Consider the following 27,934-nt stretch of genomic DNA (forward strand, 5'->3'; position numbering starts at 1 on the left):
TTGAGAACCACTGATATAAGTCAAGTGTTAAGTTGTGACATTGATCTAACTGTATAACTGGTTTAGCACATAAACACATAAAAGTGGAAACAGGTGGAACCAGTCCTGATCTTCTGAAGAAAACAAAGAGAAACATTTTCATTTTAGGTTGAGAGTCCCAAAAATGATTTAATAGATAATCCTAACAGAACAGTTTCCTGTTGTCTCATTAGATAAACAAACAAGCATGTAGACTATCTGTTCCTAAATGTTAAAGATTTGTGGACTTTGAGTCATAGTTAGCTGGTTTCTAGTTTCTTGTGCCTTCATACTTTCTATGAACGAAGTGATATTGTCAGTTTGGACATCAATTTTCTTTCAAATTTTATGCTTTCTTGTCCTCCAACTTTTCAGCCAAAGCTCCCTCCTACTCTGCTCCATTTTCACATTATTTGTATGTGCTGTTGTTCCTTTATGCATTTTGTAAACAAATGTCTCCCAGTGGATGCTGAATGGTACAACTTGTATTTTTATCATTTATTTAAATGAAGATAAATTTGTATTTATCTTTTTCTTTCCTTCATCCCACTGTTTTCACAATGTAATTTTTTTTATTTAATTTCTTTTAGCATTACTGCATACTTTCATAGATTATGAAGTATTTATATTGTGAATGAAACCACATGTTTATTACATACATATACATTAAAAATGATGATATTCAATAATCCTTAACACGCATACTTTAACCACATGGAGCAGCAAGCAGGTTAGATCTCCTAAGGGACACACAGAGAAGAAGATACCAGCGTCAGCTTTATTAGCAGTAAAAATGGACCAGAGGATTTATCATGAAGGGAACAAACAACCTGTCAAAGAATTAGAAGTTGACCAGATAGATAAACAGCTGTTAATCAGATGATGGAAAGCAGGTGCAGATCACAACAGCTGCAACACGGCTGTAGTTGCATTTAAGTGCTGGTAAAACCTAGGAATTAGTTGCTTCTCAGAGGTAGGGATTGGGCCATTGACCTTCTCTGGGTTCACTTTAACCTGCATGCGCTCAAAGATGTAGAGAAAAGATTTCCATTTTTTAAAAAATGTGCTTAAAAATAAAATAAAACTGAAGAAAATAAGCCAACCACAGTTTCCAACTTATCCTTTCTTCTCCCCCCTTGAATCTTGAAATGTATTATGAGAAAAATGCTTTGGCAACTTTGTGATTTGTCAAACATTTTTCTTTAAAGACGTATTTTCTCAATAATGTCAGGCTTCAGTCTGCTCCTCTTCTAGCACACTACCTCTCCAGCTTTGGAGAGGTTGCACCTGAAAAAAACCAAGAACAAATTTGTAATTAACCCACTTTAAAATGATTAAAACTATCTGCTGATGATGATCAGTAACCAGCTCGGCTGTATATGGTCCTGCAGGTTGTAGTTTTCCTCTGCAGCTGCAGACCGAGACGTTTCCTCGGATGCTTCTGGTTGTAGTTTGATTAATTTTAAAAACTGCTTTTTGCAAGGCTATTAAAAACATTTATATAAGGAGAAGGAAATAAAGCTTACATGTGATGTTGAAGGCACCCGATCCGTCCTTCTCTCATACTCCGAGCTCCTTCAGCAGTAACCCTGGAAACGGCGTCTCGAGCAGACGTTTGTTTCCCAAAATCTCTAAAAGCTAAGTGTGATCCAATATAAGCTAATGCTGATGTGATGCTTCCCCTAATTTTGTTGTCAAAATGTAATGTCGTACAATCGCTATCAGAATCTTCTCTCAAAAACCCGCGATCTCCTCAGCGTTTGGAATCTCTCAGGTTGACAAGACCGGTCCCATTGAAGGTCCCGCGTGATGCTCGATACCCGCTGATGACGTAACGAGGCCACGTTAGGTCTATCACGTGACTTAACACTTCCGTGTCACATGCTCGACACGGATCGAGCAAATCAGCTCCAGCGTAACGCCCCTACTCAAAAGTGAAAGTAAAAAACTCTCAGACAAAGGCATTTCTTTTAATCGCTGCTTCGTTTTTGCGACTTTTATAAAATAAAAATACTCCAGACAAATGCGAGGCTGACTGCAGATCAGTCGTTCTGGGTCTGAGTTACTAAATAATTCCCATCGCGTGGCGGAAAAATCAGCCTGCAGTTTGAAGGGCACGATGGGTAGGCTGCAATTTAATTTGTATTTCAATGTTAGTCTGGTTGACTCCGTTTTTTATTCTGCTATTATTATTAAAGCTGTTTTGATTCATAACCTCCCTTTTTTTATCGACGTTGTAGGGTGTAGAAACCATTGTCCACCCTTTAGCCATTAGTAATAATTTTCTTTCATTTCACAGACGGACGGATGATTGATTTGTTTGTGATGCTTCTTCTTTCTATGTGCAGAGCTGCTCCTGGTAAGTTTATCACTACTGTGCGATCTCTTCAACTTATTTTGTGCTATTAATTTCTCTGCAAAACTTAAACTTAGCTGTGATTTATTTTTTCACTAAACCACACCCACGTCTTAAGTTCATTATTTATCAATGAAGAACTTTAGCATTAGAAATATAATGCTGTAAAATAAATGAACAGATGTGGTGATATATCGACACATACCTGCTGAAAGCCACCTGTCCTAACTTGATTATTATAAAAAAATAAATAAATAAATAAACAGAAGATTAACCTGTTATTTATATTTCAGTTTCAGAGAGCTTTACAGTTTTGGTTGGGTCTCCTGTGTCAGTACAACGTGGTGCTACAGCCACATTACCCTGCTGGCTCAGTCCATCACAAAGTGCAGAGAATCTGGAGGTACGCTGGTATCGTGGCAACTATGATACTCCTATTATAAGTTACAAGGGAAAAATGTTTGATGATGGATCCCAGGAACCTTCATATGCTGGCAGAGTCTCATTTGACTTAAAGGAAGCAACGTCAGGTGGGCTGAAGGCCGGTGATGTGAGTCTGAAGCTGGTAAATGTCACAGTTAAAGATGAAGGGGATTACACCTGTTATGTCAGCAGCCTCCACGGATATGACAGCTCCACCATGAGCCTCCGTGTGATGGGTGAGTGTCATGAAGGTGGAATAGATGCACAAAACCAAGCATGTTCCTTTCGTATGAAATGTTTATCTCCCTTCTTTGACTCCTGGTACAGAAACAGGAGGACCTCCTCTTCTGTCTGCAGTGTGGAAAGAAGAAAACACGGCGAATGTGAGCTGTGAATCTGAAGGCTGGTATCCACGTCCTGATCTGCGCTGGTCTGACAAGACAAAAGATCTGAAACCTGTTGGTTTGGTGTACAGCAACGTCTCTGGTCATTTCTCAGTCCACAGCTGGCTTCTTGTCTCTGGGTCCTCTGAGGTCTCCTGCTCTGTAGGTCTCTCTAACATCGTGACAAAGGAGGCTAGAATACGCACAATAAAACCTCCAGATAAAGGTGCAGTTTATTCTTTAACTTATTTTTGTTTATCTGTCTGACTTAAAACTATGAGAAAAATACAAGAATTCTTGTCTTTTTGCTAAATGTCAGGAGTCCCTGTCGGATGGGTCGCTTTTGGGATAGTCCTCATAATCTTATTGGTTGGACTGGCAGCATTTTTCTATAAAATGAAAGGTAAATGTGTGATATAAAGCCAGAAATATAGATAACAATATTTTCATTTTATATTTTTATAGCTATTTTAAACATATAAGCACTGACCAAATTATATATAATGTTTTATGTTTTAGGGGTGAAATTCATGTGAAGAACTGATGAAAATGAAATAAGAATGAATAGTTAGATCAGACAACACAGTTAATAAGTTAAAACTCTATTAATGCTATGGGTTCTGGGTGAAACAAACAGCTCTGAAACATTATTTTTATGTTTCAGGGAAGAAATCTGCTGAACCCACTGAAGGTAAGAAATATTACAGATTCACAGACGTCAGATTGACACAAGTTTAATGAATTAAAAGGGAAACATCAAACAAGGACACCTAAATATGTTACTCTTCTACGTTATTACATCAACATTTTAGTACAAAAACATTGTAATTCACTTACATCCTGGTAAGTCCCTCAAGTTATTGTAAATCCTCATTACAATGACTGTTTCTTGGATTTTTCTTTTTGTGTGATGCTTCTGCACTGAGTGTCTTATTCTGCATTAGTTATCATCTTTCTGTGTGATCTCTATTTCATGTTATTAATTTCTCTTAAAACTTAAACTTTGATGTTTTTTTCTACTAAATCACAACATCTCCAGCTCATTATTCATCAATGAAGAACTTCTAATAGTGTTAACACCACCTTGCTTCCATAACAAACAGTTTTATGTACTGTTTAATGTCCTTTAAAAGCTTTTATAATGTTTTACAGTCAAATTTGTAGACCTGATGATAAATAATCTAACAAACAGTAAATTATCTTTCTTTCTTTTTGCTTAGAAAATGTAGCACTTTTACCAGAAGGTAAGATTGAACCTGTTGTTCTTTATAAAAAGGCAAAATCTAACAAAAATGAATTAATAAAGCTATGGTTTTAAGACTAATCTTATTGCTTCCCTACAGAAGTGGTGCAGCCATCCGCTCTAGAAACAGCTTCCAAGCATTACGGTAATGATTTAATAAGTTTATTATAACATTTATTTATCTTTTTTCGGTCCTGATTTTATACTTTTGTCTAATCCAGTTTTCAATGTTCAACAGAAAATATTAAACTCGAGAACACAAATAATAAATACCTCAAAGTCAAAGACACTATACTGAGAGACGCCCCGGTTGAAACGTTTCCAGATGGACAGAGTGTTACCTGTCTCACAGCAATCAGAGGAACACCGGGATTCTCTGGAGGGAAACACTATTGGGAAGTTTCTTTGGGAAATGAAAACATTGAACCAAAGAAGTCCTGGTGGATAGGAGTTACCACTGCCACTGAAATCCCTCAGGAATCTGATTTCTGTCCAAACACATCCAATGGTTTCTGGTTTCTGTCTTCTTCTCCTAACACTGCTAATACTTTACAGTTTAGCACAAAGCCAGAAATATTTCTGTCTGTTCAGTCAAGACCAAGAACAGTTGGTGTGTATTTGGATTGTGACAGTGGAGAACTTTCCTTTTACCATGTAGAAGATAAAAATCTAATTTTATCTTTGAAGGATAAATTCACAAAAGATGTGTTCCCACTTTTCAACCCTGGGAAAGGCGATGTTGCAACTATTACAATATTGCACAGGACAAGCGAGTCTGGTGAGGAACATGATGTTGTAGATTCAGTAATGAACAATGCTCCTGAATCTACAGCATCAGATCCAGCAGGAAAACAGACTTCTTCTGAGTCTGCTGATGCTGCAGATTCATAATTAATATACCCTCATTGTGAACCTGCAGCAGCAGTAACAACTGCTATGCTGCAGGTCAGTGATGTACTAATCTAACTAAGCCAAGTGTAATCATCATTTCTCATTATTTGTATTCTATTTTGATTTGGATTTTTAAGGAAACCCATAAAGTTATAATAATATTAATATATTTTAAAGTCCCCATGAAGTAAAATCTGACACATGATCTATTTCCCACTGGTTGTCGAGTTATAGACAAACAAAAAATATGCATGACATACCATTTCAGGATGTATGGTTTTTGCAACTAATTACAAGATTTATTGAATTATAGCAGATCTAGTTAAACTATTTTTACTAGTAAAACATAGAAAACATTTCTTTGGTAGCTATTTCATATGGATTTTAATGTAGTTTATTTTAAACCAGGGAATTTCAGACAGATAGCAGAAAACATGTATCAGGCTGTTGGACGATTTGTTGTTCCCCTTTGTGGACAAGAAAACAGCTACAACAGCTGCATAGTTGTTGTTTTGCTGTCTACTCAGATGCTTTAAATATGTGTGTGTTTACAGCGTCTTTTAGCATCTTTACATGTGGCCAAATCTAAAGTGTCACGATAAACAGAAAGGTAAAAGAGACTGAATTAATGTTGCAGATCCTGGTGCCCTGACAGATGAGGGCAGTAAAACAGGCATTTGGTTCTTTGTACTTAAAAAAAAAATACTGAGACAGGGGAGGGGGCTCTTTAATTCTCAGACAAATCTCATAACTTCTTAGATTAAACTTTTAAATGTATTTCTTGAAAAAAGAAAACACTGATTTACAAGATAAACAGATTAGTAAATGAAAAATCTTACTCAAAGATAAGTTAATTTTTTTTAGAAACATTAATAACTTGAATTTTGTGTGTGTTTGCATTTGGACGCACACACATTCACATCCCAATAACGGCGCAGTATCTAAGCTAATATTTTATGCAGATGAGAAGTAAATTACTATTTTAGCATTAATGTGTTAAGCTGCCTACGAGTTGCTCAGCCTGTCGTACTGATCCAGATCTGGATAAAGAAGTGATCAAGTTCCTTAACTCAGTTTTTTACATTCTCGTTTGTTTCATTTAATCTTGGAAATACAGGCTTGTTCTCTCAAAGTGTGTGGTTGAGTGGTCAGCATGACTAGAAAGGTGCTATAAGTACTCTATTTACCATTTCTAGTACGCTGTCATAGAAATGAGTTGAGGTCATTTCATGTTGAATTTAGAGGAACAAGTAATTATAACTTTTTTAACAATTATTTTGATATTTTTATTTATTTTCTTGCCGGGAGTTTTTTGAGTTGTGTTTTGTTTCACAAGCCAACAGCTAGTTAGCTTAGCACAAAAACAGGAAAGGTGGAAGCAGGTGGAAACAGCCTCTCTGGTGTGTTGAAAAACCCAAGATGGAACAGTAGGAAACAGGTTTATCCCACTGTTATAGCGCAATTTAACAAGCAGAACATTTTATTAAAGATAATTGCAGGTGGAATTTGTAACCCCACCCTAGCTAAACTGTTTTAAATTGAGTTGATGTATCCTAGCATGTTTAGTGGTTTTGTATATGCACTGATTATTTTAATGAAATGAAAAATACTTTATTAATTCCAGAGGTAAATTGCATTTATGTGTATTGTATGCTGCCTTTAAAGGTTTCTTGTACATTGGTACCATTGTCGCTTTTTGGATTTTATTTTCCTGTCCTTTAAATTACTCAGTACCACATTGTTAGATTAAAAAAACTGTGTGAAACAAATTCTGCTAATTTCATTAATGTAATGTGAATGTAGAGGCCATGACAACGAATAGCACTTAATTGAGTGGGCTTAACTAACAGCAACACTGTTGTTTCTGGTTATATGAACTACATCTGTGGTTTTCTGCTCTGACAAGGCAGACTGTGTACTTATGAAAAAACACTACAGCATCAATCTGAATAGGAGTAACCTCATCATGGTAATTTATACCCTTGGTGTAACTTAGAGGAGCAGGAAAACACAAAGATTTTTGAATATTTATCAGCTTTTTAAGACTGTGGATAGATGGTACTCAGTCCTACTCTGTTATATATTCTATTTTTTTATTTGTATTGGATGTGCATTTAGCAGTTTGTGTAATTTGTAAACAAATGTGTGCTTTGACTTGTATTTTGTCATTTTAATAAAAATACATAAATCTGTTTTGTCATTTCTTTTTTCTTCTGTTTTTACAATGTAAAATTTATTTTACAATTCAGCTTAATAAAACACAGCAAAATGTCATACACTTTAATAAGTAAGTATATATATATATATATATATATATATATATGCAGTATCCACTACCAACAACAATGAACAACACTCCTCACCGTCCGGCTGGACCGGAGCAAAGCTGATGATGGTGGAAAAGGTTGTTCCCAGTTTTACAGATGAGCAGTGGATAGAGAATTTCTGTATGTCCAGGGAGACATTTCAATACATCTGTGGCTGCCTGAAGCTGCACTGGAGAGGATGGACACAACCACATGCTGCAGATACTGAAGGAGCTAGAGTTTGTGCAGCCTTGATGATTTACCTCCTGCCTTCCAACAAACCACAACACACCTTTTCATAAGACACATCATGTTCTAGACATTGGACAGACAGAACATACATGTATACATGATGTACACATTTAAAGAGAAAATGTTCCATAGAAAATGCATCATTTATTCTTCTTTTTTTTAATGTTCAAAAAAAAGATCTCGTCACCTGCTTTAAGCTTTGTGTGTTTTTTATGGAATCATCAGTAGCAAAGGTGAAGGAGTCATCCATCACTGAAGGGTTGGTGGTGACTGATTTATGGTTTAGAAGAATAATGAGGACATACTCACACAGAATTAGCAGCATATGAAGATTATAATGTAGAAAGTGGTGGTGAGATGTTTACAGGTGTGTACTTTTATAAGTGTCCACAAGTATTTGATGCCAGATCTTCGTTAAAAACGGCAAACTTAATCCTGTGATGTGGTGCATATTAAAAAGCTGATAAACTGTAATGCAGTGCAAAACCCAGGATAAGACTTGAAACGTAGCGAGCAAAGATGGATTATTTAATATTATATATTGGTTAATAACTGTTTAATATTTTTATTAGCTAATATTTTATAGATGTGGCCAAATCACATCTAACGGACACAAACTGAATACTTCTGACTCTTTACAAAGTTATTTATTTTTATAGTGAATACAGCAGTGCAAAAAAAAACTATTTACATGTGTGTAAATGATTCTGTATATCACTTTGGCTTTTCCTACCATGCTGACCATTACACCCAGAGACCCTCCATCACAGATCTCTGCTGGCTTCAGCTCTGCCCATCATGCCGCTGGTTTTTCTGCCTCCTTTGTGCCTGTTCCTGAAAGACTTCAGGATGTTGAAGTGTATATTCTAACAGCTTGTCCTGCACAGCAGTCAGAAGAGTGTCGGCCGTTTTCCTATTTCATAGAAAAAACAGGGAGGGTGGAGACAGATGCACACAGCAAATATAATAAAATATTTTGAATTTTAATATAGTGACACTCAACAAGATGCATGTACAATGCAATAGGATGGTTTTTTTTTTTTACCATGTCTAGGGTGGCAGAGGGTGCTGGCAGCTGGCTGATGGTGGATGATGCTGGCTCTGGCAGTTGCTGAATGGATAAACATTTTAGAATCGGTCTGTGTCAGCTGACGTCGATCGCCATGTTGGTATCACACGATAAAAAAGGTAGAAAAGTAGGCCACAATGTTAGATTCTTTTCAGTTTCCCACTTTTAAAAGAGGCTTTGGACAGCAGGTTGAGGATGTAACTGAGGCGTTGGACGGCCTGGGTTGCAGCGGTGAAGGAAGGACATCATTTTCAACACCATCTCCCTTCATGCGTGTTTGCTCTCAACATTTTCATAAAGGCAAGTAGGAGAGTTTTTTGTTGTTGCTGTTGTTTTTATTGTGTAAGTAATGTTAATAAATATACTTTATTTGGCTTTTTAAAGTTGCTATATTCACATTGGCTAACTTCACTTGTAAACTAAAGACAAAGAGGGAGGGAAATAGAAACGGGTTCATCTGTTTGTGTTTGATCAGTGTTTATTTTATTTAATCATCTTTATATTAAAACGTCACAGAGTGAATGATTTTAAAGATAAAGGTAAATACCAAGAGTTATCTGTGAGGTCTGATGGGATGGTTAACTGGTTGGATTAGGTGGTGATTGTGAAATGTAATGGAAGCATCCAATGTTAACTAGTTCTTTAATAACACCAAATATGTGATTGCAGGTCTTCAGCTTACAAAATGATGGAGGCTGGCTCAGACTGTGCACCATCCCTGCTTCTAGGACACACATCAGTTACACCCACAAACACTGCATGCTCTAGAAGACGAAGAAGACGGGATCAGGTGAGGAAAGAGACACTACAAGCAGCAGAGATGGAGTCCACCAGGATGCAGACACCAGAGAGCTACAGACCATGAAGAGAACACCTGATGCTGGAGAGGAAAGTGGTCAGCTACAGACCAGAGAGGCTGGAGAAGATGATCAGCTGATCACAGACGATAAGACACATGATGACGATGATGTATGTGTACAGTCAGACAGCTGGAAGTTTTTTTTAATATATTATTTGTGCAGCAAAAATGTAAATTTTTTTTGTTTTGTTTTGTACATGGCTTGAGGGTGGCGTGGCTCAGCAAGGTAGAGCAGTCGTCTTGTAACATGAGAGTTGCTGGTTCGATCCTCGGCCAAGTCGAGTTCATGTCAAGATGTCCTTGGGCAAGATACCGAACCCCTAATTGCTCCTGATGGGTCGTGGTTGAGCGCCTTGCATGGCAGCTTCCGCCATCAGTGTGTGAATGTGTGTGTGAATGGATGAATGTGCTGTATGATGTGAAGCGCTTTGGGTATCGTTCCAGGTACAGTAAAGGCTATATATATATACAGACCATTTACCATGGCTTAAACATGAATAATAAAGCGTGGCAAAGGCCTTTTTGAAGTATTTTGACTTTCCGTTGCCTCTTAAGCACACAAAGGGTTGAACACTGTTGTAAACGGTTGTCTGTCTGCCAGTGTGTGTCTACAGGTCCTGCACTCCCAGCACCTGACTGACTCTCCACTGAAGCCCTGGGTCATCATGGAGGTCCACAGCATGCAACAGCTAAAGAAGACTTCTGGATCTGCTCTCATTGTCCTCTTGTTGAGAAATTTGCACATATTTTGCACTGCTTTTAGCACAATTGCACGTTATATTGTTTCAGTGTTGACATTGCCATCAAAGATGTGGAATTCTCTCACTACATTACTTGAAGATATTTTGCCACAACTTCAGTGTTTTTATTATATCACGTGTGCATATTCTGTATTTTCTTTTATTGAAATTTTTAGCTGTTTACTGTTGTGCTGCTACTGTTTATTCTGACTGAGAATTTCAATAAAAACGTATATGGAAAAGTAAAACTGTCAAGCTTTTCATCCGGTTGTGGACCAAGCAAGTGAAAGAGGGAGACAGAATTTTCTTATATTTGGGCCTCATACACAGGGTATGAGGACACATAGCGTTAGAAAACCTTTAGAAAGTGAATTTAGCAAAACATGGGACCTTTTAAAGATTTGTGGACTTTAAGTCAGAGTTATCATGTTTCTAGTTTCTTGTGCTTTGAACATTATGAATGAAGTGATATTGTCACTTTGGACACCAATTTCTCTTTCAGATTTTCTGCTTCTTGTTCTCCAACTTTTCAGCAGCACAAAATCATATAGCTAAAATTAGAAATCCTCAGATATAACAAACATTTAGCTAATATCATTTACTTAATGTGAGCTTGAAGGTGATGGCAACAACATTTAATTTCTAATTTTTATTTTTTTGTGAAATGCACCTTTGGTTTGTCTGCGGTGACAAGACAAAGTAAAACTGTTTTCATCTTAAAAAAAGGACTGGACAACCTGGTTGAGTCACTCAAGTACCAACCTGTATAGGGTTACATGTACTGTAGCAGGAAGTACCACAAAATGGGTTTTGAATACTTTGGGAGTTTTTATTTTTAATTTAGGTCTGTGGACAAATGGTACTAAAATGAAAACGACATCTGTTACTCTTTTCTCTCATTTTCTTCTTTTAAGTGGGTAAATGAAACCCAAAGCTCCCTCCTACTCTGCTCCATATTCCTGTTATTTGTATTGTATGTGCATACTGTTGTTCCTGTATGTATTCTGTAAACAAATGTCTCCTAGTGCATGCTGAACTGGTACAACTTGTATTTTTGTCATTTATTTGAATAAAGATAAATAAATTTGTATTTATCATTTTTCTTTCCTTCATCCCACTGTTTTCACAATGTAATTTTTTTTTATTTAAATCCAGTTTAATTAAACATAGCAAAATGTCATAGACTTTAACAAGTACAGTATGTACACCAAAATATGACCAAACCTTTTAATATTATTATTATTATTATTATTATTATTATTATTATTATTATTATTATTATTATAGCATTACTACATACTTCCATAGGTTAGGAAGTATTTACATTGTGAATAAAACCATATGTTGATTATGAAATACATTAAAAATGATGATATTCAATAAATTAAAGTAGGCGTGCCTTGACACAAACTGGAGCAGTGGTCCAGATGGAGAGGTTGGGGCTCGCAGGGAGGCAGCAGCAAGCAGGTTAGATCAATAGGGACACACATGAAAACAACAGAACAACATCAGCTTTATTAGCAGTCAAATGGACCAGAGGAGTTATAATGAGGGAAACAATCAACCTGGCGAAGAATTAGAAGTTGACCAGATAGATAAACAGCAGTTAATCAGATGATGGAAAGCAGGTGTAGATAACAACAGCTGCAGCACGACTGTAAATGCTGATAAAAGTTGGCAAAACCCAGGAATCAGTTGCTTCTCAGAGGTTGGGACGGGCCACTATTCTGACCTTTTCTGGGTTAACTTTAACCTTCATGCTCTCAAATATGTAGCCAAAGAAAGAAACTGAGTTTATATGATGCCAGTGTTTGTCTGACATACTTCAATGAATGGGAAGGATGTCATACTAGTAGCAACAAATTGGCTCAGGACATCTTTTAAGACGTCATTAACTAGAGCCTGAAAAACTGTAGAAGCATTAGTGAGTCAAGAGGAACTATTAGATATTCATAATGTTGAGGAAAGTTTTACATTTTTAAAAAAATATGTATATAAAAAATATAGCAAACAAACAAAACAAACAACAAAAAAACAAAAGAAAATAAACCAGCCATACACTTATTTACTTACTTACTTAGATGATTTCACGCACTGGAAATTATTTTACACACCCTTAATTTATTATCTTTGGATTTAGTGAGTACGTACTTTCGTTTTTACGTGACTTAAAGATGGATTTCAGCAGATAAATCCAACTGTTTCTTAATTTTCTGCATGAGCAGCGACGCACGCGCAGTGAGCCACGCGTTGAACACATGATGGGCTATCTCAAAAGGGAAAGTAAAAAACTTTCTCAGACAAAAACCTTTCTTTTAATTGCTGCGTCGTTTTATTCGACCTTTATGACTAAATTACTCCAGAAAAATGCGAGGCTGACTGCAGATCAGTCGTTCTGGGTCTGAGTTACTAAATAATTTCCATCGCGTGGCGGAAAAATCAGCCTGCAGTTTGAAGGGCACGATGGGTAGGCCACAATTTAATTTGTATTTAAATGCTAGTCTGGTTGACTCAGTTTTTTTAGTCTACTATTATTATTAAAGCTGCTTTGATTTATAACCTACCGAATCTCTTCTTTTAGCGAGGTTGTACTGTGTGGAAACCATTGTCCACCCTTTAGCCATTAGTAATAATTTTCTTTCATTTTACAGACGGACGGATGATTGATTTGTTTGTGATGCTTCTTCTTTCTATGTGCAGAGCTGCTCCTGGTAAGTTTATCACTACTGTGCGATCTCTTCAACTTATTTTGTGCTATTAATTTCTCTGCAAAACTTAAACTTTGCTGTGATTTATTTTTTCACTAAACCACAACCACGTCTTAAGTTCATTATTTATCAATGAAGAACTTTAGCATTAGAAATATAATGCTGTAGAATAAATGAACAGATGTGGTGACATATCGACACATACCCGCTGAAAGCCACCTGTCCTAACTTGATTAATATCAAGAAGAAAAAAAACAAAAAACAGAAGATTAACCTAACTGTTATTTATGTTGCAGTTTCAGAGAGCTTTAAAGTTTTGGTTGGGTCTCCTGTGTCAGTACAACGTGGTGCTACAGCCACATTACCCTGCTGGCTCAGTCCATCACAAAGTGCAGAGGATCTGGAGGTACGCTGGTACCGTGGCAACTATGATACTCCTATTATAATTTACAAGGAAAAAATGTTTGACGTTGGATCCCAGGAATATTACGCTGGCAGAGTCTCATTTGGCTTAAAGGAAGCAACGTCAGGTGGGCTGAAGGCCGGTGATGTGAGTCTGAAGCTGGTAAATGTCACAGTTAAAGATGAAGGGAATTACACCTGTTATGTCAGCAGCCTCCACGGATATGACAGCTCCACCATGAGCCTCCGTGTGATGGGTGAGTGTCATGAAGATGGAATAGATGCACAAAACCAAGCATGTTCCTTTAGTATGAAATGTTTATCTCCCTTCTTTGACTCCTGGTACAGAAACGGGAGGACCTCCTCTTCTGTCTGCAGTGTGGAAAGAAGAAAACACGGCGAATATGAGCTGTGAATCTGAAGGCTGGTATCCACGTCCTGATCTGCGCTGGTCCGACAAGACAACAGATCTGGAACCTGTTGGTTTGGTGTACAGCAACGTCTCTGGTCATTTCTCAGTCCACAGCTGGCTTCTTGTCTCTGGGTCCTCTGAGGTCTCCTGCTCTGTAGGTCTCTCTAACATCGTGACAAAGGAGGCTAGAATACGCACAATAAAACCTCCAGATAAAGGTGCAGTTTATTCTTTAACTTATTTTTGTTTATCTGTCTGACTTAAAACTATGAGAAAAATACAAGAATTCTTGTTTTTTGCTTAGAGTCAGGAGTCTGTGTCGGATGGGTTGCTTTTGGGATATTCCTCATAATCTTACTGGTTGGACTGGCAGCATTTTACTATAAAAAGAAAGGTAAATGTGTGATATAAAGCCAGAAGTATATAACAACATTTTCATTTTATATTTTTATAGCTATTTTAAACATATAAGCACTGACCAAATTATATATTGTTTCTTTTATGTTTTAGGGGTGAAATTCATGTGAAGAACTGATGAAAATGAAATAAGAATGAATAGTTACATCAGACAACACAGTTAATAAGTTAAAACTCTATTAATGCTATGGGTGCTGGGTGAAACAAACAGCTCTGAAACATTATTTTTATGTTTCAGGGAAGAAATCTGCTGAACCCACTGAAGGTAAGAAATACTACAGATTCACAGACGTCAGACTGACACAAGTTTAGTGAATTAAAAGGGAAACATCAAACAAGGACACCTAAATATGTTACTCTTCTACATTATTACATCAACATTTTAGTACAAAAACATTGTAATTCACTTACATCCTGGTAAGTCCCTCAAGTTATTGTAAATCCTCATTACAATGACTGTTTCTTGGATTTTCTTTTTGTGTGATGCTTCTGCACTGAGTGTCTTATTCTGCATTAGTTATCATCTTTCTGTGTGATCTCTATTTCATGTTATTAATTTCTCTTAAAACTTAAACTTTGCTGTTTTTTTTCTACTAAATCACAACATCTCCAGCTCATTATTCATCAATGAAGAACTTCTAGTAGTGTTAACACCACCTTGCCTCCATAACAAACAGTTTTATGTACTGTTTAATGTCCTTTCAAAGCTTTTATTATGTTTTACAGTCAAATTTGTAGACCAGATGATATATAATCTAACAAACAGTAAATTGTATTTTTTTTCTTTTTTTTGCTTAGAAAATGTAGCACTTTTACCAGAAGGTAAGATTGAACCTGTTCTTTATAAAAAAGCAAAATCTAACAAAAATGAATAAATAAAGCTATATATATGGTTTTAACACTAATACTATGTTATTGCTTCCCTACAGAAGTGGTGCAGCCATCAGCTGTAGAAACAGCTTCCAAGCATTACGGTAATGATTTTAATAAGTTTATTATAACATTTATTTATCTTTTTTCTGTCCTGATTTTTATACTTTTGTCTAATCCAATTTTCAATGTTCAACAGAAAATATTAAATTCGAGAACACAAATAATAAATACCTCAAAGTCAAAGACACTATACTGAGAGACGCCCCGGTTGAAACGTTTCTAGATGGACAGAGTGTTACCTGTCTCACAGCAATCAGAGGAACACCGGGCTTCTCAGGCGGGAAACACTATTGGGAAGTTTCTTTGGGAAATGAAAAAGTTGAACCAAAGAAGTCCTGGTGGATAGGAGTTACCACTGCCACTGAAATCTCTCAGGAATCTGATTTCTGTCCAAACACATCCAATGGTTTCTGGTTTCTGTCTTCTTCTCCTGACACTGCTAATACTTTACAGCTTAGCACAAAGCCAGAAATATTTCTGTCTGTTCAGTCAAGACCAAGAACAGTTGGTGTGTATTTGGATTGTGACAATGGAGAGCTTTCCTTTTACCATGTAGAAGAGAAAAGTCTAATTTTATCTTTGAAAGTAAAATTCACAAAAGATGTGTTCCCATTTTTCAACCCTGGGAAAGGTGATGCTGCACCTATAATAATATTGCACAGGACAAGCGAGTCTGGTGAGGAAGGCAATGCTGTAGATTCAGTAATGAACGATGTTCCTGAATCTACAGCATGAGATCCAGCAGGAAAACAGACTTCTTCTGAGTCTGCTGATGCTGCAGATTCATAATTAATATACCCTCATTGTGAACCTGCAGCAGCAGTAACAACTGCTATGCTGCAGGTCAGTGATGTACTCATCTAACTAAGCCAAGTGTAATTTTTCTTTTCATTTGTATTCTATTTTGATTTTGATTATTAAGGAAACCCATAAAGTTATAATAGTATTATTATATTTTAAAGTCCCCATGAAGTAAAATCTGACACATGATCTATTTTCCACTGGTTGTCGAGTTATAGACAAACAAAATATTCATGTCATACCATTTCAGGATGTATGTTTTTTACAACCAGTAACATGATTTGCTGAATTTTAGCAGATCTGATTAAACTATTTTTACAAGCAAAACACAGAAAAAAATTTTGGGAGCTATGTCATATGGATTTTAATGTAGTTTATTTTAAACCAGGAAATTTCAGACAGATAGCAGAAAACATATGTATCAGGCTGTTGTATTCTATTTTGATTTTTAAAACCTTTTAAGGAAATCCATAAAGTTATAATAGTGTTTATATACTTTAAAGTCCCCATGAAGTAAAACTGACACATGATCTATTTCCCACTGGTTGTCGAGTTATAGACAAACAAAATATTCATGTCATACCATTTCAGGATGTATACTTTTTCAACCAATTACATAATTTATTGAATTTTAGCACATCTGATTAAACTATTTTTACTAGTAAAACACAGAAAACATTTTGTTTTGGTAGCTATTTCATATGGATTTTAATGTAGTTTATTTTAAGCCAGGGAATTTCAGACAGATATCAGAAAGCATGTGTGTCAGGCTGTTGGACCATTAGTTGTTCCCCCTTGTGGACAAGAAAACAGCTACAACAGCTGCAAAGTTGTTTTGCTGTCTGCTCAGATGCTTTAAATATGTGTGTGTCTACAGGTTCTTTACATTTAAATATGTGTCACAATAAACAGAAAGGTAAAAGAGACTGAATTAATGTTGCAGATCCTGGTGCCCTGACAGATGAGGGCAGTAAAACAGGCATTTGGTTCTTTGTAACTTAAAAAAAAAAAAAAAATGCTGAGACAGGGGAGGGGGCTCTTTAATTCTCAGACAAATCTCATAACTTCTTAGATTAAACTTTTAAATGTATTTCTTGAAAAAAACACTGATTTACAAGATAAACAGATTAGTAAATGAAAAATCTTACTCAAAGATAAGTAAATTGTTTTAGAAACATTAATAACTTGAATTTTGTGTGTGTTTGCATTTGGACGCACACACATTCACATCCCAATAACGCTGCAGTATCTAAGCTAATATTTTATGAAGATGAGAAGTAAATTACTTTAAGCATCAATGTATTAAGCTGCCTAAGAGTTGCTCAGCCTGTTGTACTGATCCAGATCTGGATAAAGAAGTGATCAAGTTCCTTTTCCAAAAGGGGGGGGGGAGGAAAAGTGTAAATATATTCTTGTATACTGACTATTTAACTCAGTTTTTTACATTCTAGTTTGTTTCATTTACTCTTGGAAATACAGGCTTGTTCTCTCAAAGTGTGTGGTTGAGTGGTTAACATGACTAGAAAGGTGCTATAAGTACTCTATTTACCATTTCTAGTACGCTGTCATAGAAATGAGTTGAGGTTATTCCATGTTGAATTTAGAGGAACAAGTAATTATAACTTTTTTTACAATTATTTTGATATTTTTATTTATTTTCTTGCCGGGAGTTTTTTGAGTTGTGTTTTGTTTAACAAGCCAACAGCTAGTTAGCTTAGCACAAAAACAGGAAAGGTGGAAGCAGGTGGAAACAGCCTCTCTGGTGTGTTGAAAAACCCAAGATGGAACAGTAGGAAACAGGTTTATCCCACTGTTATCGCGCAATTTAACAAGCAGAACATTTTATTAAAGATACTTGCAGGTGGAATTTGTAACCCCACCCTAGCTAAACTGTTTTAAATTGAGTTGATGTATCCTAGCATGTTTAGTGGTTTTGTATATGCACTGATTATTTTAATGAAATGAAAAATACTTTAATAATTCCAGAGGTAAATTGCATTTATGTGTATTGTATGCTGCCTTTAAAGGTTTCTTGTACATTGGTACCATTGTCGCTTTTTGGATTTTATTTTCCTGTCCTTTAAATTACTCAGTACCACATTGTTAGATTAAAAAAACTGTGTGAAACAAATTCTGCTAATTTCATTAATGTAATGTGAATGTAGAGGCCATGACAACGAATAGCACTTAATTGAGTGGGCTTAACTAACAGCAACACTGTTGTTTCTGGTTATATGAACTACATCTGTGGTTTTCTGCTCTGACAAGGCAGACTGTGTACTTATGAAAAAACACTACAGCATCAATCTGAATAGGAGTAACCTCATCATGGTAATTTATACCCTTGGTGTAACTTAGAGGAGCAGGAAAACACAAAGATTTTTGAATATTTATCAGCTTTTTAAGACTGTGGATAGATGGTACTCAGTCCTACTCTGTTATATATTCTATTTTTTATTTGTATTGGATGTGCATTTAGCAGTTTGTGTAATTTGTAAACAAATGTGTGCTTTGACTTGTATTTTGTCATTTTAATAAAAATACATAAATCTGTTTTGTCATTTCTTTTTTCTTCTGTTTTTACAATGTAAAATTTATTTTACAATTCAGCTTAATAAAACACAGCAAAATGTCATACACTTTAATAAGTAAGTGTATATATATATATATATATATATATATATATATATATATATATGCAGTATCCACTACCAACAACAATGAACAACACTCCTCACCATCCGGCTGGACCGGAGCAAAGCTGATGATGGTGGAAAAGGTTGTCCCCAGTTTTACAGATGAGCAGTGGACAGAGAATTTCTGTATGTCCAGGGAGACATTTCAATACATCTGTGGCTGCCTGAAGCTGCACTGGAGAGGATGGACACAACCACATGCTGCAGATACTGAAGGAGCTAGAGTTTGTGCAGCCTTGATGATTTACCTCCTGCCTTCCAACAAACCACAACACACCTTTTCATAATACACATCATGTTCTAGACATTGGACAGACAGAACATACATGTATACATGATGTACACATTTAAAGAGAAAATGTTCCATAGAAAATGCATCATTTATTCTTTTTTTTTTTTTTTTTTTTTTGTTATGTGCAAAATAAAGATCTCATCACCTGCTTTAAGCTTTGTGTGCTTTTTATGGAATCATCAGTAGCAAAGGTGAAGGAGTCATCCATCACTGAAGGGTTGGTGGTGACTGATTTATGGTTTAGAAGAATAATGAGGACATACTCACACAGAATTAGCAGCATATGAAGATTAAAATGTAGAAAGGGGTGGTGAGATGTTTACAGGTGTGTACTTTTATAAGTGTCCACAAGTATTTGATGCCAGATCTTCGTTAAAAATGGCAAACTTAATCCTGTGATGTGGTGCATATTAAAAAGTTGATAAACTGTAATGCAATGCAAAGCCCAGGATAAGACTTGAAACGTAGCGAGCAAAGATGGATTATTTAATATTATATATTGGTTAATAACTGCTTAATATTTTTATTAGCTAATATTTTATAGATGTGGCCAAATCACATCTAACAGACACAAACTGAGTACTTCTGACTCTTTACAAAGTTGTTTATTTTTATAGTGAATACAGCAGTGCAAAAATAACTATTTACATGTGTGTAAATGATTCTGCATATCACTTTGGCTTTTCCTACCATGCTGACCATTACACCCAGAGACCCTCCATCACAGATCTCTGCTGGCTTCAGCTCTGCCCATCATGCCGCTGATTTTTCTGCCTCCTTTGTGCCTGTTCCTGAAAGACTTCAGGATGTTGAAGTGTATATTCTAACAGCTTGTCCTGCACAGCAGTCAGAAGAGTGTCGGCCGTTTTCCTATTTCATAGAAAAAACAGGGAGGGTGGAGACAGATGCTTAACACACTGCAACTATAATAAAATATTTTGAATTTTAATATAGTGACACTCAACAAGATGCATGTACAATGCAATAGGATGGTTTTTTTTTTTACCATGTCTAGGGTGGCAGAGGGTGCTGGCAGCTGGCTGATGGTGGATGATGCTGGCTCTGGTAGTTGCTGAATGGATAAACATTTTAGAATCGGTCTGTGTCAGCTGACGTCGATCGCCAAGTTGGTATCACACGATAAAAAAAGGTAGAAAAGTAGGCCACAACGTTAGATTCTTTTCAGTTTCCCACTTTTAAAAGAGGCTTTGGACAGCAGGTTGAGGATGTAACTGAGGCGTTGGACGGCCTGGGTTGCAGCGGTGAAGGAAGGACATCATTTTCAACACCATCTCCCTTCATGCGTGTTTGCTCTCAACATTTTCATAAAGGCAAGTCGGAGAGTTTTTTTCTGCTGCTGTTATTTTTATTGTGTAAGTAATGTTAATGAATATACGTTATTTGACTTTTTAAAGTCGCTATATTCACATTGGCTAACTTCACTTGTAAACTAAAGGCAAAGAGGGAGGGAAATAGAAACGGGTTCATATGTTTGTTTTTGATCAGTGTTTATTTTATTTAATCATCTTTATAATAAAATGTCACAGAGTGAATGATTTTAAAGATAAAGGTAAATACCAAGAGTTATCTGTGAGGTCTGATGGGATGGTTAACTGGTTGGATTAAGTGGTTCAGATTGTGAAATGTATAGGAAGCATCCAATGTTAACTAGTTCTTTAATAACACCAAATATGTGATTGCAGGTCAACCAGCTTATGAAATGATGGAGGCTGGCTCAGATTGTGCACCATCCCTGCTTCTAGGACACACATCAGTTACACCCACAAACACTGCATGCTCTAGAAAACGAAGAAGACGGGATCAGCTGAGGAAAGAGACACTACAAGCAGCAGAGATGGAGTCCACCAGGATGCAGACACCAGAGATCTACAGACCATGAAGAGAACACCTGATGCTGGAGAGGAAAGTGGTCAGCTACAGACCAGAGAGGCTGGAGAAGATGATCAGCTGATCACAGAGGATAAGACACATGATGACGATGATGTATGTGTACAGTCAGACAGCTGGAAGTTTTTTTTTATATAATTTTTGTGCAGCAAAATGTGAATTTTCTTTGTTTTGTTTTGTACATGGCTTGGGGGTGGCGTGGCTCAGCAAGGTAGAGCGGTCGTCTTGTAACCTGAGAGTTGCTGGTTCGATCCTCGGCCAAGTCGAGTTCATGTCAAGATGTCCTTGGGCAAGATACCGAACCCCTAATTGCTCCTGATGGGTCGTGGTTGAGCGCCTTGCATGGCAGCTTCCGCCATCAGTGTGTGAATGTGTGTGTGAATGGATGAATGTGCTGTATGATGTGAAGCGCTTTGGGTATCGTTCCAGGTACAGTAAAGGCTATATATATATACAGACCATTTACCATGGCTTAAACATGAATAATAAAGCGTGGCAAAGGCCTTTTTGAAGTATTTTGACTTTCCGTTGCCTCTTAAGCACACAAAGGGTTGAACACTGTTGTAAACGGTTGTCTGTCTGCCAGTGTGTGTCTACAGGTCCTGCACTCCCAGCACCTGACTGACTCTCCACTGAAGCCCTGGGTCATCATGGAGGTCCACAGCATGCAACAGCTAAAGAAGACTTCTGGATCTGCTCTCATTGTCCTCTTGTTGAGAAATTTGCACATATTTTGCACTGCTTTTAGCACAATTGCACATTATATTGTTTCAGTGTTGACATTGCCATCAAAGATGTGGAATTCTCTCACTACATTACTTGAAGATATTTTGCCACAACTTCAGTGTTTTTATTATATCACGTGTGCATATTCTGTATTTTCTTTTATTGAATTTTTATCTGTTTACTGTTGTGCTGCTACTGTTTATTTTGACTGAGAATTTCAATAAAAGCGTATATGGAAAAGTAAAACTGTCAAGCTTTTCATACGGTTGTGGACCAAGCAAGCAATTTTCTTATATTTGGGCCTCATACACAGGGTATGAGGACACATAGCGTTAGAAAACCTTTAGAAAGTGAATTTAGCAAAATATGGGACCTTTTAAAGATTTGTGGACTTTAAGTCAGAGTTATCATGTTTCTAGTTTCTTGTGATTTGATACTTATGAATTAAGTGATATTGTCACTTTGGACACCAATTTCTCTTTCAGATTTTATGCTTTCTTGTCCTCCAACTTTTAAGCAGCACAAAATCATATAGCTAAAATTAGAAATCCTCAGATATAACAAACATTTAGCTAATATCATTTACTTAATGTGAGCTTGAAGGTGATGGCAACAACATTTAATTTCTAATTTTTATTTTTTTGTGAAATGCATCTTTGGTTTGTCTGCGGTGACAAGACAAAGTAAAGCTGTTTTCATCTTAAAAAAAGGACTGGACAACCTGGTTGAGTCACTCAAGTTCCAGCCTGTATAGGGTTACATGTACTGTAGGAGAAAGTACCACAAAATGGGTTTTGAATACTTTGGGAGTTTTTATTTTTAATTTAAGTCTGTGGACAAATGGTACTAAAATGAAAACAACATCTGTTACTCTTTTCTCCCATTTTCTTCTTTTAAGTGGGTAAATGAAACCCAAAGCTCCCTCCTACTCTGCTCCATATTCCTGTTATTTGTATTGTATGTGCATACTGTTGTTCCTGTATGTATTCTGTAAACAAATGTCTCTTAGTGCATGCTGAACTGGTACAACTTGTATTTTTGTCATTTATTTGAAGAAAGATAAATAAATTTGTATTTATCATTTTTCTTTCCTTCATCCCGCTGTTTTCACAATGTAATTTTTAAAATTTAAATCCAGCTTAATTAAACATAGCAAAATGTCATACACTTTAACAAGTACAGTATGCACACCAAAACATGACCAAACCTTTTAATATTATTATTATTATTATTATTATAGCATTACTACATACTTTCACAGGGTAGGAAGTATTTACATTGTGAATAAAACCATATGCTGATTATGAAATACATAAAAAATGATGAATTCAGGCGTGCCTTGACACAAACTGGAGCTGAGCAGTGGTCCAGATGGAGAGGTTGGGGCTCGCAGGGAGGCAGCAGCAAGCAGGTTAGATCTATAGGGACACACATGAAAACAACAGAACAACATCAGCTTTATTAGCAGTCAAATGGACCAGAGGAGTCCATTTGAGGGAAGCAATCAACCTGGCGAAGAATTAGAAGTTGACCAGATAGATAAACAGCTGTTAATCAGATGATGGAAAGCAGGTGTAGATAGAATAGAATAGAATAGAATAGAATGCCTTTTATTGTCATTATACACATGTACAACGAGATTAAGCCATCCCCAGTGTCAGTGCAGAGAGAGCAGTATAGAAATAAATAATAAATAAAAGATCTAAGGTATAAAATATTTACAGAAATAACAACAGCTGCAACACAACTGTAGTTGCATTTAAGTGCTGGTAAAAGTTAGTAAAACCCAGGAATCCGTTGCTTCTCAGAGGTTGGGACGGGCCACTATTCTGACCCTTTCTGGGTTAACTTTAACCTTCATGCTCTCAAATATGTAGCCAAAGAAGAAACTGAGTTTATATGATGCCAGTGTTTGTCTGACATACTTCAATGAATGGGAAGGATGTCATACTAGTAGCAACAAATTGGTTCAGGACATCTTTTAAGACGTCATTAACTAGAGCCTGAAAAACTGTAGAAGCATTAGTGAGTCGAGAAGAACTATTGAGGAAAGTTTTACATTTTTAAAAAATATGTAGGCCTATATAAAAATATAGCAAAAAACCAAACAACAAAAAAACAACAAAAGAAAATAAAACGTACACTTACTTACTTAGCTACTGCTCATCTGAGGTTGTATGATTTCACGCACTGGAAATTATCTTACACACCCCTAATTTATTATCTTTGGATTTAAGGAGTACGTACTTTCGTTTTTACATGACTTAAAGGTGGATTTCCGCAGATAAATCCAACTGTTGCTTTATTTTCTGCATGAACAGCGATGCACGCGGAGTGACGCGTTGTTTATATAGTAGGTGAAAGTAAAAAACTCTCAAACAAAAGGTCTTTCTTTAATCGCTGCTTCGTTTTTTCGACCTTTATGACTAAATTACTCCAGACAAATGCGAGGCTGACTGCAGATCAGTCGTTCTGGGTCTGAGTTACTAAACAATTCCCATCGCGTGGCGGAAAAATCAGCCTGCAGTTTGAAGGGCACGATGGGTAGGCTGCAATTTAATTTGTATTTCAATGCTAGTCTGGTTGACTCAGTTTTTTATTCTGCTATTATTATTAAAGCTGCTTTGATTTATAATCTACGGAATCCATTCTTTTAGCGAGGTTGTAGGGTGTAGAGAAACCATTGTCCACCCTTTATCCATTAGTAATAATTTTCTTTCATTTCACAGACGGACGGATGATTGATTTGTTTGTGATGCTTCTTCTTTCTATGTGCAGAGCTGCTCCTGGTAAGTTTATCACTACTGTGAGATCTCTTCTACTGATTTTGTGCTATTAATTTCTCTGCAAAACTTAAACTTTGCTGTCATTTATTTTTTCACTAAACCACAACCACGTCTTAAGTTCATTATTTATCAATGAAGAACTTTAGCATTAGAAATATAATGCTGTAAAATAAATGAACAGATGTGGTGACATATCGACACATACCTGCTGAAAGCCACCTGTCCTAACTTGATTAATATCAAGAAGAAAAAAAAACAAAAAACAGAAGATTAACCTAACTGTTATTTATATTTCAGTTTCAGATAGCTTAACAGTTGTGGTTGGGTCTCCTGTGTCAGTACAACGTGGTGCTACAGCCACATTACCCTGCTGGCTCAGTCCATCACAAAGTGCAGAGGATCTGGAGGTACGCTGGTACCGTGGCAACTCTGATACCCCAACTATGCTTTACAAGGGAAAGATGTTTGACGATGGATCCCAGGAACCTTCATATGCTGGCAGAGTCTCATTTGGCTTAAAGGAAGCAACGTCAGGTGGGCTGAAGGCCGGTGATGTGAGTCTGAAGCTGGTAAATGTCACAGTTAAAGATGAAGGGAATTACACCTGTTATGTCAGAAGCCTCCACGGATATGACAGCTCCACCATGAGCCTCCGTGTGATGGGTGAGTGTCATGAAGGTGGAATAGATGCACAAAAGCAAGCATGTTCCTTTCGTATGAAATGTTTATCTCCCTTCTTTGACTCCTGGTACAGAAACGGGAGGACCTCCTCTTCTGTCTGCAGTGTGGAAAGAAGAAAACACAGCGAATGTGAGCTGTGAATCTGAAGGCTGGCATCCACGTCCTGATCTGCGCTGGTCCGACAAGACAAAAGATCTGATCCCTGATGGTTTGGTGTACAGCAACGTCTCTGGTCATTTCTCAGTCCACAGCTGGCTTCTTGTCTCTGGGTCCTCTGAGGTCTCCTGCTCTGTAGGTCTCTCTAACATCGTGACAAAGGAGGCTAGAATACGCACAATAAAACCTCCAGATAAAGGTGCAGTTTATTCTTTAACTTATTTTTGTTTATCTGTCTGACTTAAAACTATGAGAAAAATACAAGAATTCTTGTTTTTTGCTTAGAGTCAGGAGTCCCTGTCGGATGGGTCGCTTTTGGGATAGTCCTCATAATCTTATTGGTTGAACTGGCAGCAGTTTTCTATAAAAAGAAAGGTAAATGTGTGATTTAAAGCCAGAAGTATATAACAACATTTTCATTTTATATTTTTATAGCTATTTTAAACGTATAAGCACTGACCAAATTGTACAGTGTTTGTTTTAGGGGTGAAATTCATGTGAAGAACTGATGAAAATGAAATAAGAATGAATAGTTAGATCAGACAACACAGTTAATAAGTTAAAACTCTATTAATTCTATGGGTTCTGGGTGAAACAAACAGCTCTGAAACATTATTTTTATGTTTCAGGGAAGAAATCTGCTGAACCCACTGAAGGTAAGAAATACTACAGATTCACAGACGTCAGATTGACACAAGTTTAGTGAATTAAAAGGGACACATCAAACAAGGACACCTAAATATGTTACTCTTCTACGTTATTACATCAACATTTTAGTACAAAAACATTGTAATTCACTTACATCCTGGTAAGTCCCTCAAGTTATTGTAAATCCTCATTACAATGACTGTTTCTTGGATTTTTCTTTTTGTGTGATGCTTCTGCACTGAGTGTCTTATTCTGCATTAGTTATCATCTTTCTGTGTGATCTCTATTTCATGTTATTAATTTCTCTTAAAACTTTAACTTTGCTGTTTTTTTCTACTAAATCACAACATCTCCAGCTCATTATTTATCAATGAAGAACTTCTAATAGTGTTAACACCACCTTGCTTCCATAACATAAACAGTTTTACGTACTGTTTAATGTCCTTTAAAAGCTTTTATAATGTTTTACAGTCAAATTTGTAGACCTGATGATATATAATCTAACAAACAGTAAATTATCTTTCTTTTTTTTGATTAGAAAATGTAGCACTTTTACTGGAAGGTAAGATTGAACCTGTTGTTCTTTATAAAAAAAAGCAAAATCTAACAAAAATGAATAAATAAAGCTATATATATGGTTTTAACAGTAATGCTATCTTATTGCTTCCCTACAGAAGTGGTGCAGCCATCCACTCTAGAAACAGCTTCCAAGCATTACGGTAATGATTGAATAAGTTTATTATAACATTTATTTATCTTTTATCGGTTCTGATTTTATACTTTTGTCTAATCCAGTTTTCAACATTCAACAGAAAATATTAAATTTGAGAACACAAATAATAAATACCTCAAAGTCAAAGAAACTATACTGAGAGATGCCAGGGTTGATACGTTTCCAGATGGACAGAGTGTTACCTGTCTCACAGCAATCAGAGGAACACCGGGCTTCTCTGGTGGGAAACACTATTGGGAAGTTTCTTTGGAAAATGAAAACGTTCAACCAAAGAAGTCCTGGTGGATAGGAGTTACCCCTGCCACTGAAATCCCCCAGGAATCTGATTTCTGTCCAACCACATCCAATGGTTTCTGGTTTCTGTCTTCTTCTCCTGACACTGCTAATACTTTACAGCTTAGCACAAAGCCAGAAATATTTCTGTCTGTTCAGTCAAGACCAAGAACAGTTGGTGTGTATTTGGATTGTGACAGTGGAGAGCTTTCCTTTTACCATGTAGAAGAGAAAAGTCTAATTTTATCTTTGAAGGTAAAATTCACAAAAGAAGTGTTCCCATTTTTCAACCCTGGGAAAGGTGATGCTGCAACTATTACAATATTGCACAGGACAAGAGAGTCTGGTGAGGAAGGTGATTCTGTAGATTCAGGAATGAACAATGTTCCTGAATCTACAGCGTCAGATCCAGCAGTATCTAAGCTAATATTTTATGAAGATGAGAAGTAAATTACTCTTTAAGCATCAATGTATTAAGCTGCCTAAGAGTTGCTCAGCCTGTCGTACTGATCCAGATCTGGAAAAAGAAGTGATCAAGTTCCTTTTCCAAAGGGAGTAAAATAAAGGAAAAGTGTAAATATATTCTTGTAAACTGACTATTTAACTCAGTTTTTTACATTCTAATTTGTTTCATTTAATCTTGGAAATACAGGCTTGTTCTCTCAAAGTGTGTGGTTGAGTGGTTAACATGACTAGAAAGGTGCTATAAGTACTCTATTTACCATTTCTAGTACGCTGTCATAGAAATGAGTTGAGGTCATTCCATGTTGAATTTAGAGGAACAAGTAATTATAACTTTTTTAACAATTATTTTGATATTTT

At 36.4% G+C, this 27,934-nt stretch overlaps 3 protein-coding genes across 9 annotated transcripts; all 3 read left to right on the forward strand.

The window, feature by feature from the left end:
- The first annotated feature begins 1,946 nt into the window (after positions 1-1,946).
- On the forward strand, positions 1,947-27,610 carry LOC121639598 (butyrophilin subfamily 2 member A2-like). 5 transcript variants are annotated; one of them, XR_006010221.1, is made up of 10 exons: positions 1,947-2,141; positions 2,318-2,377; positions 2,668-3,033; positions 3,125-3,406; positions 3,494-3,583; positions 3,845-3,871; positions 4,401-4,424; positions 4,524-4,568; positions 4,662-6,251; positions 27,528-27,610. XR_006010221.1 is itself a non-coding variant. In XM_041984910.1 (9 exons), the coding sequence occupies exons 1-9, from the start codon at positions 2,138-2,140 to the stop codon at positions 5,312-5,314; spliced, it is 1,551 nt and encodes a 516-aa protein (XP_041840844.1). In that variant the 5' UTR covers positions 1,947-2,137; the 3' UTR covers positions 5,315-7,506. The 5 variants fall into 5 exon arrangements, 3 of the variants coding, with proteins under 3 accessions (XP_041840844.1, XP_041840845.1, XP_041840846.1); XR_006010222.1 differs by lacking the exon at positions 27,528-27,610 and adding an exon at positions 17,130-18,765 and having other exon boundaries at positions 4,662-5,924; XM_041984910.1 differs by lacking the exon at positions 27,528-27,610 and having other exon boundaries at positions 4,662-7,506.
- LOC121639600 (butyrophilin subfamily 2 member A2-like) lies at positions 12,796-17,206 on the forward strand. Its single transcript, XM_041984917.1, has 9 exons — positions 12,796-13,007; positions 13,192-13,251; positions 13,545-13,907; positions 13,999-14,280; positions 14,367-14,456; positions 14,718-14,744; positions 15,278-15,301; positions 15,409-15,453; positions 15,549-17,206. The coding sequence occupies exons 1-9, from the start codon at positions 13,004-13,006 to the stop codon at positions 16,145-16,147; spliced, it is 1,494 nt and encodes a 497-aa protein (XP_041840851.1). The 5' UTR covers positions 12,796-13,003; the 3' UTR covers positions 16,148-17,206.
- LOC121639599 (butyrophilin subfamily 2 member A2-like) lies at positions 24,199-27,589 on the forward strand. 3 transcript variants are annotated; one of them, XM_041984914.1, is made up of 9 exons: positions 24,199-24,379; positions 24,565-24,624; positions 24,919-25,284; positions 25,376-25,657; positions 25,744-25,833; positions 26,088-26,114; positions 26,645-26,668; positions 26,781-26,825; positions 26,919-27,589. In XM_041984914.1, the coding sequence occupies exons 1-9, from the start codon at positions 24,376-24,378 to the stop codon at positions 27,560-27,562; spliced, it is 1,542 nt and encodes a 513-aa protein (XP_041840848.1). In that variant the 5' UTR covers positions 24,199-24,375; the 3' UTR covers positions 27,563-27,589. The 3 variants fall into 3 exon arrangements, with proteins under 3 accessions (XP_041840848.1, XP_041840849.1, XP_041840850.1); XM_041984915.1 differs by having other exon boundaries at positions 26,784-26,825; XM_041984916.1 differs by having other exon boundaries at positions 25,750-25,833.
- Positions 27,611-27,934: the final 324 nt, after the last annotated feature.

This window comes from Melanotaenia boesemani, chromosome 5, assembly GCF_017639745.1.
Source record: "Melanotaenia boesemani isolate fMelBoe1 chromosome 5, fMelBoe1.pri, whole genome shotgun sequence".
NCBI classification, from domain to species: Eukaryota; Metazoa; Chordata; class Actinopteri; order Atheriniformes; family Melanotaeniidae; genus Melanotaenia; species Melanotaenia boesemani.